Here is an 18,671-nt window from a genome sequence, read left to right as displayed (position 1 = left end):
CAGGTACAGAATCCCTGGAGGGGGTTATGCCAAAATCTGGTCCATCATTTATTCAAAAATCAGTTGTTTGTTTTATATACACTTTGCTTAAATAAAAAACTTACTAGAGCACTTGGGGCATAAACTTTTTACAGTAAGGAAAGTAATTGGAAATTGTCACAATACCTTGTCTGGCTTGTTAGCCTGAAGCAAACCACGGATTCCTTATTTAGTCCTAATGCTTCAATATTGATCACATCGTCCACCTGTGGCTCCGTAGCAATCAACAATAATGGGAATCTCCAGATTCCACCAGTGGCAGATTGCACTTTCAGCATTGCTGACTGGCTGAAGTCAAACAAAAAAAAATTAATCATTCATTTATATGAAGCACAATCATGTCCAAAATATTTTGAAGATTTGACAGTTGTTTCTGATTATGAAAAAAATATTACTCGAGCAAAGAAAACATGTTAACTTCAAGTAAACAGTGTCTCAAGGATATACATAATGGTGATTTGGCACTGATCCACTTCTTCAAACCAATACCAGCATCCTTGTTGGGTGGGCCATTACTGTGACAAATACTTCAATAAATTTTCCAGACACACCAAAAAACAACACCAAAAATGGTCAGTTAATCAAAACAAATGCTGAGATTGCCTGCAGCTGCATTCCTGATTTGAATTGCTTCCTAAAACTGTGTCCAATTTCATTTTAGATAAGGATATGATGCACAGAGAAGTTGCAAAGAATTCATAAAACATGACAGAAATAGTAGAATCAATGAACTTAAAGTGAAGTAGAACCAACTGCTAATTTGATTAACTTCTAGAAGTAATCAATTATACATTTTTTGCAGTCGCTGGTTCACTTAAGGAGCTGGAAAGATTCTTCATTTGTAAATGTGAGGGAAAGACATTATCGTTTGGCTTGCCTTTGCATAAAGAAAATAATTGAAGAAAACCATTGATACAGATGGTTTCAATCAGCGCAGAGCTGCAGGAGAGTTCTGTTGTCATGATGAAGCATCACATTCTGCTTGTGATGAAACAGTGTGCAAAGTAAGTAAACACGTAAATAATTTAACTGTATTGTGAGATTAAGGCTAATAAAAGCAAATGATGTTGATATCTGTAATGATATGTCAAATCCACCTCCTGTTAACCTTCCATCTTGACACAAATGCAGCAACCCTCCTGAGCAAAACCTACAAACAGATATCCTTCGAATCGGAATGAGAATACAGGTTGTCACGACCAAGTTGCTTGTGAGAAATTCCACCTGTTGCATGGTATGCTTTGACCCACATAATGAGAATGGTCCTAGCTATACAAGGTCAGGACAAACCAGGGGCCCAGGGCAGTCAAACACCATCACTGGCGTCACAGTGCAAATCCGTTATGCACTTGTGAAGAGACATAATAAACAGTGCTGCACTTTACTGAGGAATGATCCTTTACACAGTAACTGGTGGACTCACCTTAAACTTAACAAGGGAAGTGGTGATTTGGGAATTTACACACACCATGTAAAAAAATTAAGCTAAAATTTCAACGTAAACTTTTCATAGTGATAGCTGAATTTCAAGGATTGTGCAGAACTTTGATGGATGCTTTGAAATATCAATGAACAAATAAGTGAATTATTGCTCATCGAATTAATCAAGATTATTTGATTTTTTTTTAATGATATCAGATTTGCAAAAGCAAGAGTTCATTTTTGTCTATGGCAAAATCCCCCACCAGTGTTATTCAACTGATTTAATTGAATACAATGTAATTCATGTTTATGAGATATTGGGTAGATATTGACTTTTAGGAACTTGACTGTTGTAGCATGTTCAATGTCGTAACTACGCAGCAAAAATTTGTTTCAAGGTAGTTATGTCGGGATGGAAGATGGTGAGCAGATGGAATAGTGGCCAGCCACTGTCACTTAGACAATTGTCACACATCAGCAGAGACCCAAATTATTTTTGTGGAAAGCTTTCTTCCAATCCACCACAAAACTAATTCCAATCATACATTTGTTGACAATATAGGAACAGCCTTTGTGGTTAATCTAGCAACAACTCTGACAGGAAATTCCGACATGAAAACCATTAGAATGTCCAGCTATGATCCATGTGCATCCAAAAAAAGAGGAAACTTTGTTTTACTCTATTTGATTTTGAGAATGTCTTGAAAGTCTCTTACCTAGTTTCATACAAACTTTGTATAGTCAAAGATGACCTTGTGGTTCATGTTGCACGATTCACATACCTGACTGGTTTATATGGTGCAAAAATAATGTTGAAAGTGATTGTGACAATGCCTGTTTCTGTGTCCCATTTCTTCTTCACAAAGTTTACTGCAATTGTGGACTCCATTTGAATTCTGGCCTTCTCTGTCTCAAACTGAATTTCATAAAAAAAGTCTCCTGTGGGGGTTTGTCCTGCTGTACAAACAGAGAAATCCCATGTGACATTTCAATTAACTTGACAATATGAAACATTGGCTCACAAACAGATTTTACACAGAATCAGTCAAAAATAATGCAAGTGTGTGCAAGCATTCATACTCATGATCATTTGCATGCTTATCAGAGTGATAGTAAGAACATGTCAGAAAACGAAGTTTGTTTTGCATTTTCACACACATTTAATTTCCCTTTGGGGAATAATATGGAAGTATTGGAGGGATTAGCACACTGATTATCAACTTGTTGAACTATTCCAGTGGAACATGAACCCAGGCTTAAAGGCAGAGTTTCTCCTCATTCAGCCGTAAGCCTTATTTTAGAGGGGCTAAAAAATGACAGGCACATATGAAAGGGAAGGAAAGCCAGGCTGCAACTAGCAGCTCAGCAGCTGACCTCCAATATGATAGTGGTTGTCGTGGAAGCTTAAGATGATTGCAAAGACAGGGAGTCTTTGGTACCTCTCATTTGTCTTTCTATGCACTAACCTCATAGTGAAACATTACTATGTATATGTTCAAGAAGTTAAAAATCACACAACTCCGGGTTATAGTCCAATAGATTTATTTGACAGTACAAGCTTTTGGAGTGCTGGCCAATTTGTCAGGTAACTAGTGAGGCAGGTTCATAGGACACAGAATTTATAGTAAAAGATCAAAGTGACATACAACTGATGCGATGTACCAGTCCAACCAATGCACCTCCACATTATGCTCAAGAAAAGAGGGAAGTGTCAGGTTACAGTGGACTGTCACTGTACAGTGCTGCATGACAACTGCAGGACCTCTCACAACAAATGTGCAGGATCTGTATCTGTCTTCCTGCTGGCATTGAGCTTGTGTGTGAAAATAGTTCCAATAGTTGCGTGTTTGTTCCAGTATCTGCAGAGATGTTTGGTGTCCTTTAGTAATTGTGATTAGAAAGACAATATTAACATCTCCACTGCCAGCTACTCAATTAAAACTGCTCCAAGAATCAACTAACATCAACAAGATCTCTGGATTAGGCTTCAAAATTAGGTCGCAAAATATTTGTGCACAAACAATAAACTTATCAGATTCTTTATTAGATTAGATTAGATTAGACTTACAGTGTGGAAACAGGCCCTTCGGCCCAACAAGTCCACACCAACCCGCTGAAGCGCAACCCACCCATACCCCTATATTTACCCCTTACCTAACACTACGGGCAATTTAGCACGGCCAATTCACCTGACCCGCACATCTTTGGACTGTGGGAGGAAACCGGAGCACCCGGAGGAAACCCACGCACACACGGGGAGAACGTGCAAACTCCACACAGTCAGTCGCCTGAGTCGGGAATTGAACCGACTTCTTTTTCTGTACCTATTTCAAGAGTTAACTTATGCAACACAATAAAAATAAGTTGAGTGACACCTTGCAACAGTAATACAAAACAAAAATTTGTTCAGAATTGTTCATTCCTCATGTTGTAATCCATGTCATTTCAAGGAACTTCGCAGTGACAAGATTTTAAAAATCCAAGCAGCCCCATATTCCTTCATTATACAAAGGTATAGCATTCATTCAAATACCGTTTCACTTTGTGAGGAAATGCCTGGCATCAACTTGACAATTTCCCATTGCAACAAACTTGAATGCTAGAGCTCACTGTGTGAGAGTCAGAGATATAGGCCTACAGGTCAACAATAAATGATACATGCTGGAAGTATTCAGGAAATTAATCCTTGAGAAAGACACTGAATAGATTGAGGTCATTGATAAAAAAAATTATGAGAAGTACTGTCCTTGCAAAAGCTAGGAATGTGAGTAACACAAAATGTAAATTTTTTTTACGTAACCATTCCAAGGGCAGCTACAAATTCCAGTTATGTTTTTGTGCAACTGTGGTTCTGCTGTGGAGTAAGGGAGCTGAATTCATTTTGTAAACGCAGGGATCAGGGGAAAGATAGGATGCAATTTCCTGAAATCTGAACAAATCAATGTAGTGTTAAAACAATCACAGTGAATAAAGTAATTCCTGCAGTTTTTTAAAATGCTGGTGCTAGAAATTCTTTATATTTGTTAGTGATGCATTGGTTCCTATTTGGAGGATACACAATGACTGCTGGAATATGAAGCTCTGAAGAAGAGTCATCTGGACTCGAAACATTAGCTTGTTTTCTCTCCATGGATGCTGCCTGACCCTCTGTGATCGCCAGAATTTTCTGTTTTCAGTACAGACTTTTCTCTTTGTTCATTTTTTGTGGGATATAGGTTACTGGCTGGCCAGCATCTATTGCCCGTCTTGAGTTACCATAATTGAGAAGGTGGTGGTGAGCTGCCTTTTTGAACTATTGCAGTCTACCTGCTGAGGATTGACCCCAATGCCATTAGGGAGGGAATTTCAGGATTTTGACCCAGGAATAGTGATATATTTCCAAGTCAGAATGGCGAGTGACTTGGAGGGGAAATTGAAGGTGGTGGTGTTCCCATGTATCTGCTGCCCTTGTCCATCTAGATGGAAGTGGTCATGGGTTTAGAACACATGAATCTGGTATTGTGAATCAGATCCACAAAAACATAACTGGAATTTGTAGCTGCCCTTGGAATGGTTACGTAAAAAAAATTTACATTTTGTGTTACTCACATTCCTAGCTTTTACAAGGACAGTACTTCTCATAACTTTTTTTATCAATGACCTCAATCTATTCAGTGTCTTTCTCAAGGATTAATTTCCTGAATACTTCCAGCATGTATCATTTATTGTTGACCTGTAGGCCTATATCTCTGACTGCTCGCACAGTGAGCTCTAGCATTCAAGTTTGTTGCAATGGGAAATTGTCAAGTTGATGCCAGGTTTAGTGAATTTCTACAGTGCATCTTGTAGATAGTACATACTGCTGCTACTGACTAGATGCTTGTGGATGCAATGCCAATCAAGCAAGCTGCTTTGTCCTGGATGGTGTCAAGCTTCTTGAGTGTTGTTGGAACAGCATTTATCCAGGCAAAAAGGAGAGTAATTACATTTCACTCCCACTCGTGCCTTGTAGGTGGGGGGGGAGTGATGGGAAGCTTTTGGGAGTCAGGAGGTGAGTTACTGTAGTATTCCAAGTTGCAATATTCCAAGCTTCTGGCCTGCCCTTGCAGCCACTGCATTTGTGTGGTGGTCCAGTTGAGTTTCTGATCAATGATAACTGCCAGGATGTTGTTATTGGGCAATTCAGTGGTGGTAACACCATTGAATGTCAAGGGGTGGTGGTTACATAGTCTCTTGTTGGTGATCGTCATAACCTGACATTTGTGTGGCACGAATGTTACTTGCCACTTGTCAGCCCAAGTATGGATATTGTCCAATCTTGTCCAGATCAGAGATGTCCTGGAGCTGAGATGACTGACATTTAGCAACCACAACCATTTTCCTATGTGTCAGATATGATTCTAACCACTTCCCCCTGAAATCCATAATTCAAGCATTTGCAATAATTTGCTTCCATATCAAGTTCCTTCTATATTATTCCTTGGAGCATCAACTGATTATTTTTAAAACCACTATTAGAAATATTAAACCAGTCAATCAGCTGTTATTACTTGTTCATAAACTAGGCTAAGACTTGCTTGGAAAAGGGCAATGTAATTTAATCCAGTCCGGTATCAGGTATTGTGGTGAAGAAATTCAAAGTAATACATCCAAAGGAAAGCAAATTTTGATTATACTGCTTTCAAAACAGTTCTGCAGATTAAAATATACCAATTTTAAACAGTAATGTTATTTGATATTCATAAAAAGAAACAGCAAATATGAAACAATTGTTGGCCATTCAGTCCCTCGAGCTTGCTCTACTATTCAGTATGTTATGACTGAGTTATTACTTCAGGACCACTTTTCAACTATATTCTCATACCTGTCAATTTATATGGTATTCAAAAATGTACTGATTGCTAATTTGAAAATATAGTTTTACAAATAAGTGCCACATTTTTTGCTGTAAAACTCATTTTCATTGATTGAATTTACTTTTTGTTACATCAGCTGCAGAAAAGATTTGCTTGGGTATCTTTTAGGACTCAATTAACTGTTTCCTGACCTCAGTAGGCATTTTGGCCCTTATAACTATCCCAATCAGTGTCCTCATCCATTCTCATCATGAAAGCTCTATTTTCTCTTTTACTCCAATATCTCTTCTCTACATTTCACTTGTTTGGCTGTACTTGATTTCAAGCTTATTTCACCATTCTCATTAATGCTTCCTTTTCAGTCTTTGAACTTTTAATTTAATCCTGATTAGTTATTTGCCATGTTCACGCAGGTCCCAGCTGTCTAATTTGCCTCACTTACGTCATTAGCACATCAATAACACATGACACAAATTATCAAGACGAATAAATGGGGAAAGAAAAGTCTAACTAATGATATACACCATTCGTTGCACTGCTGGGGCAAATTACAGCCCATTTTCTCCAGTTATGACTGTGCACCAGTTCAACGGTCCAAACACCAATGGTTTGCCTCTACCCAGAATTAACTTAGCTGCAAAATTCTTGCCAAACATTTTACAATCATTGAACTCAGCAGGCACACCATCGAAGGCTTTTTAAAGTTTCTGTGAGGAGGAGCTAGTTGAGACCCTCCCAGTGAGTGATCCTTCAGAGATTGTGTAATCAAGTTATTTGAACAATACTTGTACATACAGCTGCTTCATAAAAGTCAAAGGAACATAATTGGAAAATATACACCTCAAGAAAACAATAAGAATGGGATTTTAAATTGAGATTTATATAAAACACACCAAACCTTAACAAAAACTAAATTCCACTTAAGCAGTTCCCTATTTTCCATAGTCTTTCATGATATTAGTAGCTACCCTCAGAATGAAAAATTTATCCATTTCAAAATTTAATTGTTACCTACCACAATGTTCATGATGTAAGCATTAACTTGATAATATTGTTATTGTCAATAAAAAGTCACTGTCAATAGACCGTGGTGCTTGCTGTTGGTGGCTAGTCTCCATTTTCAATAACCACATTGTACAGAAAGGGAACATGAACATTCAAAATAAACAAAATGGTCTTAAAAACCATTACGTTAATTACTTCATCAAATGAGCCTCCATGATTTTAATGGGGCTAGTTTTAACGAGTAAGCTCAAACTGTGAACAAAATGTTGAGATAACATGTAAAATTTAAAGGGATAACATTTTTTTCTGTGATTTTAACATATAAATGCACCATTTATTCAAGTGGCATGGTTTTCTTAAACAACTGGCATTGCATCATATTGTATTTCATCTGATATAACTGAGGAAATCTTAGGCCAGGTTTTTTTGAGGGTTGGAAATTCTGACTTACCAAGTTTCATTCCTCATGTGTCAACCGTCATTTACAAGACAAATGGGAGTTTCAATGTTACACAACGATCTGGTATATCTGGTACCTGACTGAGTATCCAATCTTAGCAAAGTACAATAGAATTACGTGACATTGCATCCCTGTCGCAATTATTCAGAATCATCGTGTTTTTGTATTTTTTTTCAAGCACTTTCCAATCCTGTGCTCACATTTCTTCTTTTATTTTTGCTGCACCCTGGCCAATTGTTAATATTATTATGCAAGCTTTACACTTTCACTGCCGCAAGAAAGAAAAGATTGGGCTTTGGGGTTTACCTGCCAATCTCTGCTTCCTTCTGACAAACTTTTATGGTTAATAATTAATAAATACGGCAAACTGCCTCATGTGAAATCTAAGGCCTGGTATATAACCAAAATAGCAAAACCACATTGTTCTACTCACGATGTACCAAGTAAGCAAATCAGAAAACTATAAAAAGCAAACTAGAATTGGCATTCAATGAGAAAATCCAGTTTTAAAAAATGACAACAATATAAGCTAGTGCACAGTACAAGGTTATTATATCAATGTAAGTTTCCGTTTGGAAGAAAATGTTTTGTTAAGTAATGTTGAAGAATAGGATAAAAATAAGTCTGAATCATGCAGAATTCCAATATTTATTGGTTTCTCACATTTTTCATGGGGAGTTAGTTACATAGGGATAATGTCACTGGACTATCAATTTCTTGGGCCATCTTTATCACTCCATCGTACAAGTGGTAATGTTCCCCTGCTCAATGTCCTCATTTTCCTCCTCGGGAGATGCTGCTGCTCTCCAAGCTCTTCAGCATCCATCAAATACTCTCGTTGCCTGCTAGGATTATGTAGCATACTCTGTCTGGATTGTGACAGACCCCGTACCAAGATAAGCATCAGAACCACACCATCAGAAGGCCTATCATCTACTCCATCATATCTGTGGTTGAAGAATGAACATTACTGAATCGACACTCAGCCTCAGTCAGGGATTGTGTAAAGGAATCACCAGACATGGTCACAGTAGCCATCCTTGTAAGTCATTTGGTCTTTGAAATGAAGCATAAATTTGAGAGTTCTCAAGGACAAAGACATCATGGCAGCTTCCAGGGAACTGACAAACTTCTAAGATGTGATACCAATGAATGCAGATGACTTGTACCTTGATGGAATGGAAACATTTTCAATTCAGCTGTTATGATGCACTTAATGTGTGTACATTTTATCAGGTTCTGCACCATGAGATGGCAGCTGTGTTGATAAAGCTACAGCTTGAGCTGCAGCACTGACCTCATCACAGGGGGAAGAGATGAAATGGTGTATTCTGGCTCAAATTGCCTTGGCAATAACTTGAGATATATTTGAGGCTGAGGTTTGAGAAATCCCACACAAGTTCCCAGTGGATCCATGGAAGAAGACAGTCATATAAAATTTTACTCCAACTGTCACCTTGATGGTCACTAGGATAGAATAACAACATAACCCCTTCAGATATCAGGTTCTGCTCCAGCAGTAGACATATTCCAGTGATGGAGTTCTGGGACATCCTCAGCCTGTGCAGCAATGCACCTTGCTCACTTGGAGAAAATGACATCAAGATAATAGACTGGTGAGCCTTTGCACCTACTCTGAAACCTGAGGGGACCTTCACCTGAGACTTCTTTATATAGAGGCTGGTGTGGATCTGGGCTTACTGGCACATTCTCAATTTCTCTATGCCTTTATGGTAACATGACCGCAGTAATGATAACCCTTGCAACACAAACAAGTGATAGTTTAGCAAGGCCCTCTGTCCTCTAGTCCATTTATTCAGTGGGGCATGGAGAACTCCAACAAGGTAGCTGAGAAAAGCCTCTGCATGGGCCTTATAGAGTCATGGGGTCCTACAGCATGGAGACAGGCCCTTTGGCCCAAACTGGTCTAAACCAAAGTGCCCATCCACATTAACCCCATTTCCTTGCACTTGGCCCATATCCTTCTAATTCTTTCCTTTCCATGTATTTGTCCAAATGCCTTTTAAATGTTAATGTACCCATCTCAACCTCTTCCGCTGGCAGCTCATTCCATATGTGTACCACCCTATGTGTAAAAAGTTGGCCCTCGAGTTCTCTTTTATTCTTTCCCCCCTAACTTTAAACCAATGCCCTCTAGTCCTCAATTTCCTAACCCTGGGAAAAAGACTGAGTTCATTCACTCTATCCATGTCTCTCATGATCTTATACACTTCGAGAAAGGTCCCACCTCAATCTCCTATGCTCTAAAGAAAAAAAGTCCTAACTTGACCAACCTCTCCCTGTAACGCAGACCATTGAGTCTCAGCAACATCCTCCTAAATTTCCTCTGAAATCTTTCCAGTTTAATAATATTCTTCCTATAACAAGGTGACCAAAACTGAACATGATACTCCAACTGCAGTCTCACCAATGTCCTGTATAACTGCAACATAACTTCCCAAATTCTATACTCTATACCATGACTGATGAAGGCCTGTGTGCCAAAAGCCTTCTCACTGCCCTGTCTACCCGTGACTCCACTTTCAAAGAACTCTGAACCTGAACTCCCTCTGGTCTGTGCTGTGACCACCTCTCTAGAAGTGCTATCTATATAGTCCTCTGCTTCACTGATCCACAACAATGACTCCAGTGGAACAAAGATCCCTCTGTTCCACTATACTCCTTAAGGCCCTACCATTCACCATGAAACTCCAGCCTTGACCTGACTTTCCAAAATGCAAGACCTCACACTTATCTGTATTAAACTCCATTTACCATTTCTTGGCCCACATCCCCAACTAATCAAGGTTCTGCAGCAATTTCTGATAACCTTTCTCACTAATCACGATACCGGATATTTTAGTGTCATCAGCAAACTTACTAAACACACCTTGTACATTCATATGCAAGATGTTGGTGCACTCCAAACCCAAAGATGTAAGTAAATCAACAAAACATAGTCCCTTTTATGGGCAATTAAGACATTTCTCATGCTGCATCCAGGACAATGGTGCTCACTTCCTCAATGATCTCCAGTCACACCTCCTTCATGACAGCCACATGATTTTTCTCCCCGCTGATGTAAAACAGTCTGTTCTTCCTACTCCAGACTGTATGCAATAATATTTGCAAGGGTGCATCCTGAAATAAAAGTGCTGCTCTTGCAGCACGCATATCCATTGCAAGCATTTACTGGTTCCTCCAATTTCCATTCACACACTGTCCCTTTTAAATAAAGGTATGGTCAAGTCTTGTGAGTATTCATCAAAGTGCACGGTCAGAGTAAGCTGCGTAGCAAGAGTGAGGGTAACAGTGAAATTTGGATACTTAGTTTGAGTTTCAGTTTGTGAAGTCATAAACGTACTATATATCCCAGACAAACACGCCTATAGGAAATGTGACCAACTGCACTCCTTGAGCTCCAAGTTTTGACACTAGAACAGTCACTGGAGTCATTGTTGTGGATCAGTGAAGCAGAGGACTACATAGATAGCACTTCTAGAGAGGTGGTCACAGCACAGACCAGAGGCATGTAGGCAGAGAGGGAATAGATGACTACCAGACAGTCTAATAAAATCACGTAGGTAATGTAGGAGTCTTCTGAGACTATTATCCTTGTTTTATCAGCATTTCATTCCAGTCATAACATTAATAATTTTTGTGTAAAATAATCAATTTCACTTCCCATCAAGATATCATTATCTCCTTCGTGCCAGAGTCAATGATTTCATACAGCGGCTGGGGGCCATCAACATAAGATAGGAAAAGGGATGAGGGCCTAAAAGCAGATATCAGAGAACTAGGGAGGAAATTTAAAAAGCTGGACCCAAGAGCAGTAATTCCAGGGTTATTCCAATACCATATGCTAATGAGCATACAAACAGGAGTGTTCTTCAATTGAATATCTGGCTGAAGAACCAAAGGGAGGGGGAACATCAGTTTTAGGCAGAAATGGGACCAGATCTGGGGCAGGTAAGATCTGTAAAAGTTAGATGAGTTGCTTCTTAATGGGACTGAAACAGATCATCTCACAGGGAATGTTGCTGGTGCTGAACGGTGCTCTAAACTGGCTTTTCAGGGCGATGGGAACCTGAAGGCTAACAAGTCAGTCACACTTCCTATAAATGTATTTGGAAGAAAGTAAAAGTGGGAACAGGAAATTGAAGAGAAGCTAGGGAGATTAAAGGTATGTGAAACAAAGTTGAGCATTGAGTAAGGTTTGAAAGCAAAATTATGTCAAATCAGCAAATTGCTCTTCACCATTTTCAACAAGAAGATATGAAGGGACAAAAATATATATATTATGTATATAAAAAATGGTGTATTCTAATTGTCACAAAAACATGACTGCAAGGTGATCAGGACTGGGATATGAAAAGATATTCAATGACCAATAAGAGGGAAAAGGAAATGATGTTGTGCTGTTGATAAGGGGTGGGATCAGTACATGACTAAGAGAGAATATCACACCAGAAGAACAATGTGGGCAATCTGTTTGAGTGGAATGAAGAAACAACAAGAGGAAGAGACATTAGTGAAAGCTATTTATAGACAACTGAATAGTCTATCTGGTATTGATCAGAAGATAACAGAAGCAATTAGCATGGGTAACATAACTTTCAAGAATGACTTCAATCTGCATATAGCCTGGATAAGCCAATTAAACACCAGAAGATGTAGAGGGCATGCTCTGGAGTGTGTCAGGGATTGATTTCTATAGGAACATGTCGTGGTGTCAACAAAGAGCATGCTCTTTTAGATCCAATCTTAAGTAATGGAAAAGGACAAATTCAGAATCGCATTGTAAAAGAACTCTTATGGATTAGTGACCACAGTATGATAGAATTTTACATTATATGGGAAAGGTGGTTTATTCAGAAGGAATTATGGAGGGAATGTGAATAAAATGGCTCAGGTAGATTAGGAAAATATATTAAAAAGCACTGGTTATATATAGACAATTGATAATCATTTTTACAGATCTGTTATGTGGCTTAGAGCAAATTCTGTTCCTTCATGATATTAAAACTCAACAAAGGTCAGGGTACTGTAGCCAACAATATAGAAGTTAAGGATTGTATTAGATTAAAAGTTACAGCCTGAAAAGTTGCCAGAAATAGTGGTAATTCTGAGAACTGAGAGGTTATAGAATAAAGCAAAGGAGGATCAAGAAACTAACAGGAGAAGGGAGAATAGAATATGAACATAATTGAACAAAAACCTAAAAACAAACTGTAAAGGCTTCTATAGGCACATAAAAATAAAGATTTGGCCAAAGTGAATGCGATCCAATACAGACAAAGTCAGAAAACTTTATAATGGGATACAGAAATTGCAGTGAAACTAAATGATTTCTCTGTGTCTACTTTCACTGAGAAAGATGGTAAAAATGTAGCAGAACTAAAGAACCAAGTTGCCAGGGAGAATGAGGAGTTAAAGGTAATTGGCATTCGTAAGAAGATTGTACTGGAGAGACTAATGGAGCTGAAAGTTAATAAATCCCCAGGACCTGATGATAGACAACCCAGAACGTTGAAGGAGATTGCTAAAGAGGTAATCAATGTATTCATGATTATCTTCCAAAATACTTAAAATTCTGAAATTATTCTATAAGATTGGGCGGTTGGCACCCTGCTATTTAAGAAATGAGTGAGAGAGAAAACAGCAAACTATGGACCCGTTGTAAAGGCTGTGATACATAGACACCTGGTTTGATAATGATCTTGGGGGGGCAAATTGCAAATGGAAAACTTTGTTTGATGAACTTGTTGGAAATATTGAAGATGCTAACAACAAAATTAATAAAGGAGAATTGATAGATACAGTGCACATAAACTTTCATAAGATTTTTGATAAAACTCTCTCCACCAGAGGCAGGTTAGAAAGATTAAAGTACAGAGGGTAGGAGGTTTTGTACTGCATGGATTAATGATTGGTTAACAGACAGAAAACATAATAAGAATACAACGGTCATTCTCACATTGGCAACCTGTGATTAATGGGATACCACAAAGATTAGTACTTGGGCGCCAACTGTTTATAATTGGTGTAGGGGAATAAGCATATTATTTTCATATATTGTACAGGACAATTTGGACAGGTTTAGTGAATGGGTGGAAAAATATGAGATTGTCCATTTTGGTGGGAGAAACAGATGTGCATTGTATGTCTTAAACGATAAGAGGTCAGAAAATACAGATGCACAAAGAGACCTAGCTGTCCTTGTCGATAAGTCATGAATGCTATCATGCATATGCAGCACGCTGTTAAGAAGTCTAATGAACTTGAGTGCAGGAATAGTCGAGTCTTGCGTCAATTATACATGAGTTTAGTTAGACTACATAATAGATTATTGTGTAATATTAATTCTGGTCATCTTGTTACAGGAAGGATATTATTAAACTTTTGAGCAGTCAGAAAAGATTTACCAGGACGTTGTTGGGAATGGTTTGAGATATAAAAATAGACAGGAAAGATTGGACATTTTTGGACATAAACCTTATTGAGGTTTATAAAAACATGAGGGGCACAGATAAGGTGAATGACAAGGGTCTTTTCCCTTCAGTGGGGGAGTTCAAAACTAGGGGGCATATTTTTAAGGTGAGAGGAGAAAGATTTAAAAAGGACAAGGGCAACTTTTTTTTGCTAAGAGAGTGGTTCATGAATGGAATGAATTGCCAGAGGAAGTAGCGGATGGTACAGTTATAAAATTTGTGAAAAATCTGGATAAGTAAATGAATAGGAAGGGTTTGGAGGGATGTGGGCCAAGCACAGACAGGTTGGGGCTAGTTTCGTTTGGGAGCATGGTTGACATAGGCTTGTTGGACCAAAACAAACAGCATTTGTTTCCAGGCTGTATGATTCCATCTCAGGAAAAATATTATTGCTACAGAGAGAGTGCAAGAAGGATTCACCTGATTTGTTTCCAGGATGCAGGAGGATTCTATGAAGAGAGATTAGGCAAATGGAGACTGGATTCATTAGAATTTTGAAACAAATGAGAGTTGATCTGATTAAAACTTAGAAAATACTTAAAGGGATAAAACTGGCAGATGCAGGTTAGATGTTTTCCTTGGTTAGGCAATCTAGAACCACGGGACGTGAAAATAAAGCTAATTTATCTAAACAACAAGGAGAGTGCCACTTCGATCTTAGATTAGGAGAGTTTTTGTTTTACTCAGACAGTATGAACCCTTGAAATTCTGCATCACAAAGGGTTATGAAAGATCAGTTGTTGTGGATATTTAATATAGAAATTTAAAGATTTCTGGTTCCCATAGAGTGCAGGACTGTGGGGAAGCAGTGAGTAAAAGGCATTGAAGTGTTTGATCATCGATGATCATATTGAAAAGTAGATCGATCACCTAAATGGTTTACTCCTGTTCCATTTCTAACAGCTCAACAATAAGACAACAAATAAAAACATCAAAAGGGATCTTCGTTCCTTGTCTCCAGTTTGAGGAATATAAGACATTCCATGTTTCTGTAGATTGAGAGATGTTGAAGTTGAACTATTATGGACTTTGAACTGTTCTATAATGTGCAAAATGTTTTCTCTGGAGCAGATTGAAATGTATCTTCAGTGTGTAGATTAGGTCTTTGTTGAATAGAAACATTACTCTTCAAGTAATCAACAATGCACCAGACACACCACAGATGGAAGATCTGTTGCCACTTACTCTTCCAAGAACAACTGCATTCCAGGTGGACTCTTCTGCATAGGTGACATCATGGACATGTATGTCTGAGATACCTAGGTTGTGAGATCAATGCTGGAAATTTCCTTGTGGTTCGCCCAATTGCCCACCAAATGTTTTGGCAGAATGTCCAGAAGTATTGTGTTAACAAAGTAAAAACAGAAATTGCTGGACAAACCCAGCAGGTCTAGCAACATCTATGTGGAGAGAAACAGAATTAACGTTTCAAGTCAATTCTTCTTCAGAACAGTTCAGTTCTTCCTCCAAAGATGCTGCCTGACCTGCTAGCACTATTCTTATTTTAGATTTCAAGTATCTATCGTGTCCTACAATATTATGCACTTAAATTAGATTTCTACCAGTTATATAATCGAAGCTACAGTGACAAATTGAGAGCACCCACATATGTTTTAAATTTGTCAGGGAATGAGAGAGCACATGGTACATTGCTCAATGAGACACAAGGCAAGCTGTTCACTGGAGCCAAATACTGCTACAAGTTGATAAATGGAATTTATGGCAGAAGCTAGGAATATTGCCCAGCACCATTGCAAGATGAAGTCAGAAGCACATTATAGACTAATCATAAAGATCACTGAGGCAACTCTGGCCTGTCATGTGTGCAATATACTCTGCCACATGACATTCCAAAGTGCTTCATAACTAGTGAAGTAATTTTAAACTGTATTTGCAAATGTAAAGTAAGGAAATGCTACTTTACAGGAAACAAAAGATCTTTATGAGAGTCACTAACATTGCTGTATCCATTGTTCCTGTTTTAAATTACTCTGTCACGATTATTCTAAATAATAATTGCTAGTCAACTACAAAGCAATCTAATGAATACAAACTATGTTAGAAAGTGGTGTATTTTTAAAGCCGCCTTTATTTTGAATGTTTTCAAGATGAGGTGTTAACTTAAAATGAAAAGAAAGCCAATCTGTAATACTCTGTAACCTACCACTGGCACCCTGACCTCCCTCTTGATTGTAAGTACAAGGGGGTTTGGTTTGGGTCTGTGTTGTATCACATGAAGAGCCAGGGACGACACCTGTCAGATGAACTTCCATTGTTTCTTCTTTCCTGTTTCTGGCTTGACACCGAATCACAGCTGCAGAAGACAAAAGCATTCATGGTTTCATTTGATCAGTGATTCCTAATAAATTTCAGTGTGTCAGATTGCATTTCAAATACGTTTGTATTCTCAAGATCCTACCAATATATAGCACTGTTTAGATGTACTTAACAACTCACATTTATGTCTCATCTTCAACATAACAAATTGTCCTAAGGACCCATATCAACCAAACTTCAACACAGAGCTACAGATAATTTTAGAATAGGTGAGCATGCAGAGATTTTAAAATTTCTCCATTTTTTTTATGAGGTGCTGCTGCATCAAGAGCCAATGTAGGTCAGCAAGTACAGGAGCAATAAGCAGCAGAATTTTAGAAGAGGTCTAGTCTATAGAAGAAGTGAAGTGGGAGGTTGGCCAGGAAATTATTGAAATGATCAGCTTTAGAGGAATGCTGAGCCCCCGCAACAGTTAACATGGATAATACTATGGAGGTAGAAGTAGGTGGACCTAGTAATGAAGAGAATATAGGGTCAGAAGTTCAGATCAAGATCAAACAAGTTGCCAAGACTTTGAATGATCGAGTCTGACCCCAGAGACAGGCAGAAAAGAAGCACAGTAATCTCTGAAGATGTCACATTGGATTCAAAATTAGAGCTCTTTCTCTCTCTCTCTCTCTCTCTCTCTCTCTCTCTCTTTCTCTCTCTCTCTCTCTCCCTCCCTCCCTCCCCCTCCACAGCTGCTACCACTCCCCCTCCCCCTCCAAGCTGCTACCAGTCATCTTAGTCCCAGGAAATCTCTGCAGGAGTTCCTCAGGGTAGCATCCTAGACCCAACAACCTCCATTGCTTCACCAGTGACCTTCCCTCCATCATATGGTCAGAATTGGGGATACTTGCTGATGTTGCACAATGTTCAGCACCATTCATGACTCCTCAGACACCAAAGTTGTCAGTATCCAAATGCAACAAAACCTGGACAATATCCAGGTTTGGGCTGACAAGTGGCAAGTAACATTCTTGCTTGGCTCGGACCATCACTAATTATAGACAATCTAACCAGCACCCTTTCACACTCATTGGTGCTACCACCACTGAATCCCCTACTGTCAACATCCTGGGGATTAGAATTAACCAGAAACTCAACTGGACTCACCACATAAGCACACTGGCTACAAGAGCGGGTCAGAGGCTAGGAATACTGCGGCGGGTATCACAAAGCCTGTCCACCACCTACAAGGCACATGTCAGGAGTGTGATAGAATACTCCCCATTTGCCTGGATAAGTGCTGCCCCAACAACACTCAAGAAGCTTGACACCATCCAGGACAAAGCAGCTTGCTTGATTAACACTACATCCACAAACATCCACTCCCTCCACCACTGATGCTCAGTAGCAGTAGTGTGTACCATTCACAAGATGTACTGCAGAAATTCACCAAAGATGCTCAGAAAACACCTTCCAAACCCACGACCGCTTCCATCTAGAAGGACAAGGGCAACAAATAGATAGGAACACCACAACCTGCAAGTTCCCCTCCAAGCCACTCACCATCCTGACTTGAAAAGAGATCACTGGGTCACCTCGATGGTCACCTCTCCAGAGGAAAAAGTCCAAGCTTAATCAACCTCTCTTCATAAGTCCAGGCAGCATCCTGGTAAACCTTCTTTGCACACTCTCCAAAGCCTCTAAATCTTTCCTATAGTAGGGCGACCAAAACTAGACACAATATTCCAAGTGTCTCACCAGGGATTGTAGAGCTGCAGCAAAACCTCATGACTCTTAAACTCGATTCCCTATTAATGAAAGCCAAAACACCATATGCTTTCTTAACAACCCTATCCACTTGGGTAGCAACTTTGAGAGATCTATGCACTTGAACACCAAGATTCCTTTGTTCCTCCATACTGTCAAGAATCCTGTCTTTAATCCTATATTCAGCATTCAAGTTTGACCTTTCAAAATGCATCACTTCGCATTTATCCAGGTGGAACTCCACCTGCCATTTCTCAGCCCAGCTCTGCGTCCTGTCAACGTCACGCTGCAGCCTGCAATAGCCCTCAATACTATCAACAGCACCTCCAACTTTTGTGCTGTCTGCAAATTTACTAACCCACCCCTCAATCTCCTCATCCAAGT

At 39.0% G+C, this 18,671-nt stretch overlaps 1 protein-coding gene across 1 annotated transcript in view; it reads right to left on the bottom strand.

The window, feature by feature from the left end:
• LOC132820918 (cilia- and flagella-associated protein 47-like) overlaps positions 1 to 18,671 on the bottom strand; it is a 491,537-nt gene that overhangs the window by 39,984 nt on the left and 432,882 nt on the right. The window contains 3 exon segments of the mRNA XM_060833275.1: positions 166 to 323; positions 2,240 to 2,418; positions 16,420 to 16,569. Coding sequence (XP_060689258.1) covers positions 166 to 323; positions 2,240 to 2,418; positions 16,420 to 16,569 — 487 coding nt within the window.

The sequence above is a fragment of the Hemiscyllium ocellatum genome, chromosome 12, assembly GCF_020745735.1.
Source record: "Hemiscyllium ocellatum isolate sHemOce1 chromosome 12, sHemOce1.pat.X.cur, whole genome shotgun sequence".
In the NCBI taxonomy this organism is placed as follows: domain Eukaryota; kingdom Metazoa; phylum Chordata; class Chondrichthyes; order Orectolobiformes; family Hemiscylliidae; genus Hemiscyllium; species Hemiscyllium ocellatum.
Note: the sequence above shows the minus strand (reverse complement) of the source record. Positions and strands in the feature narration are given on the sequence as shown.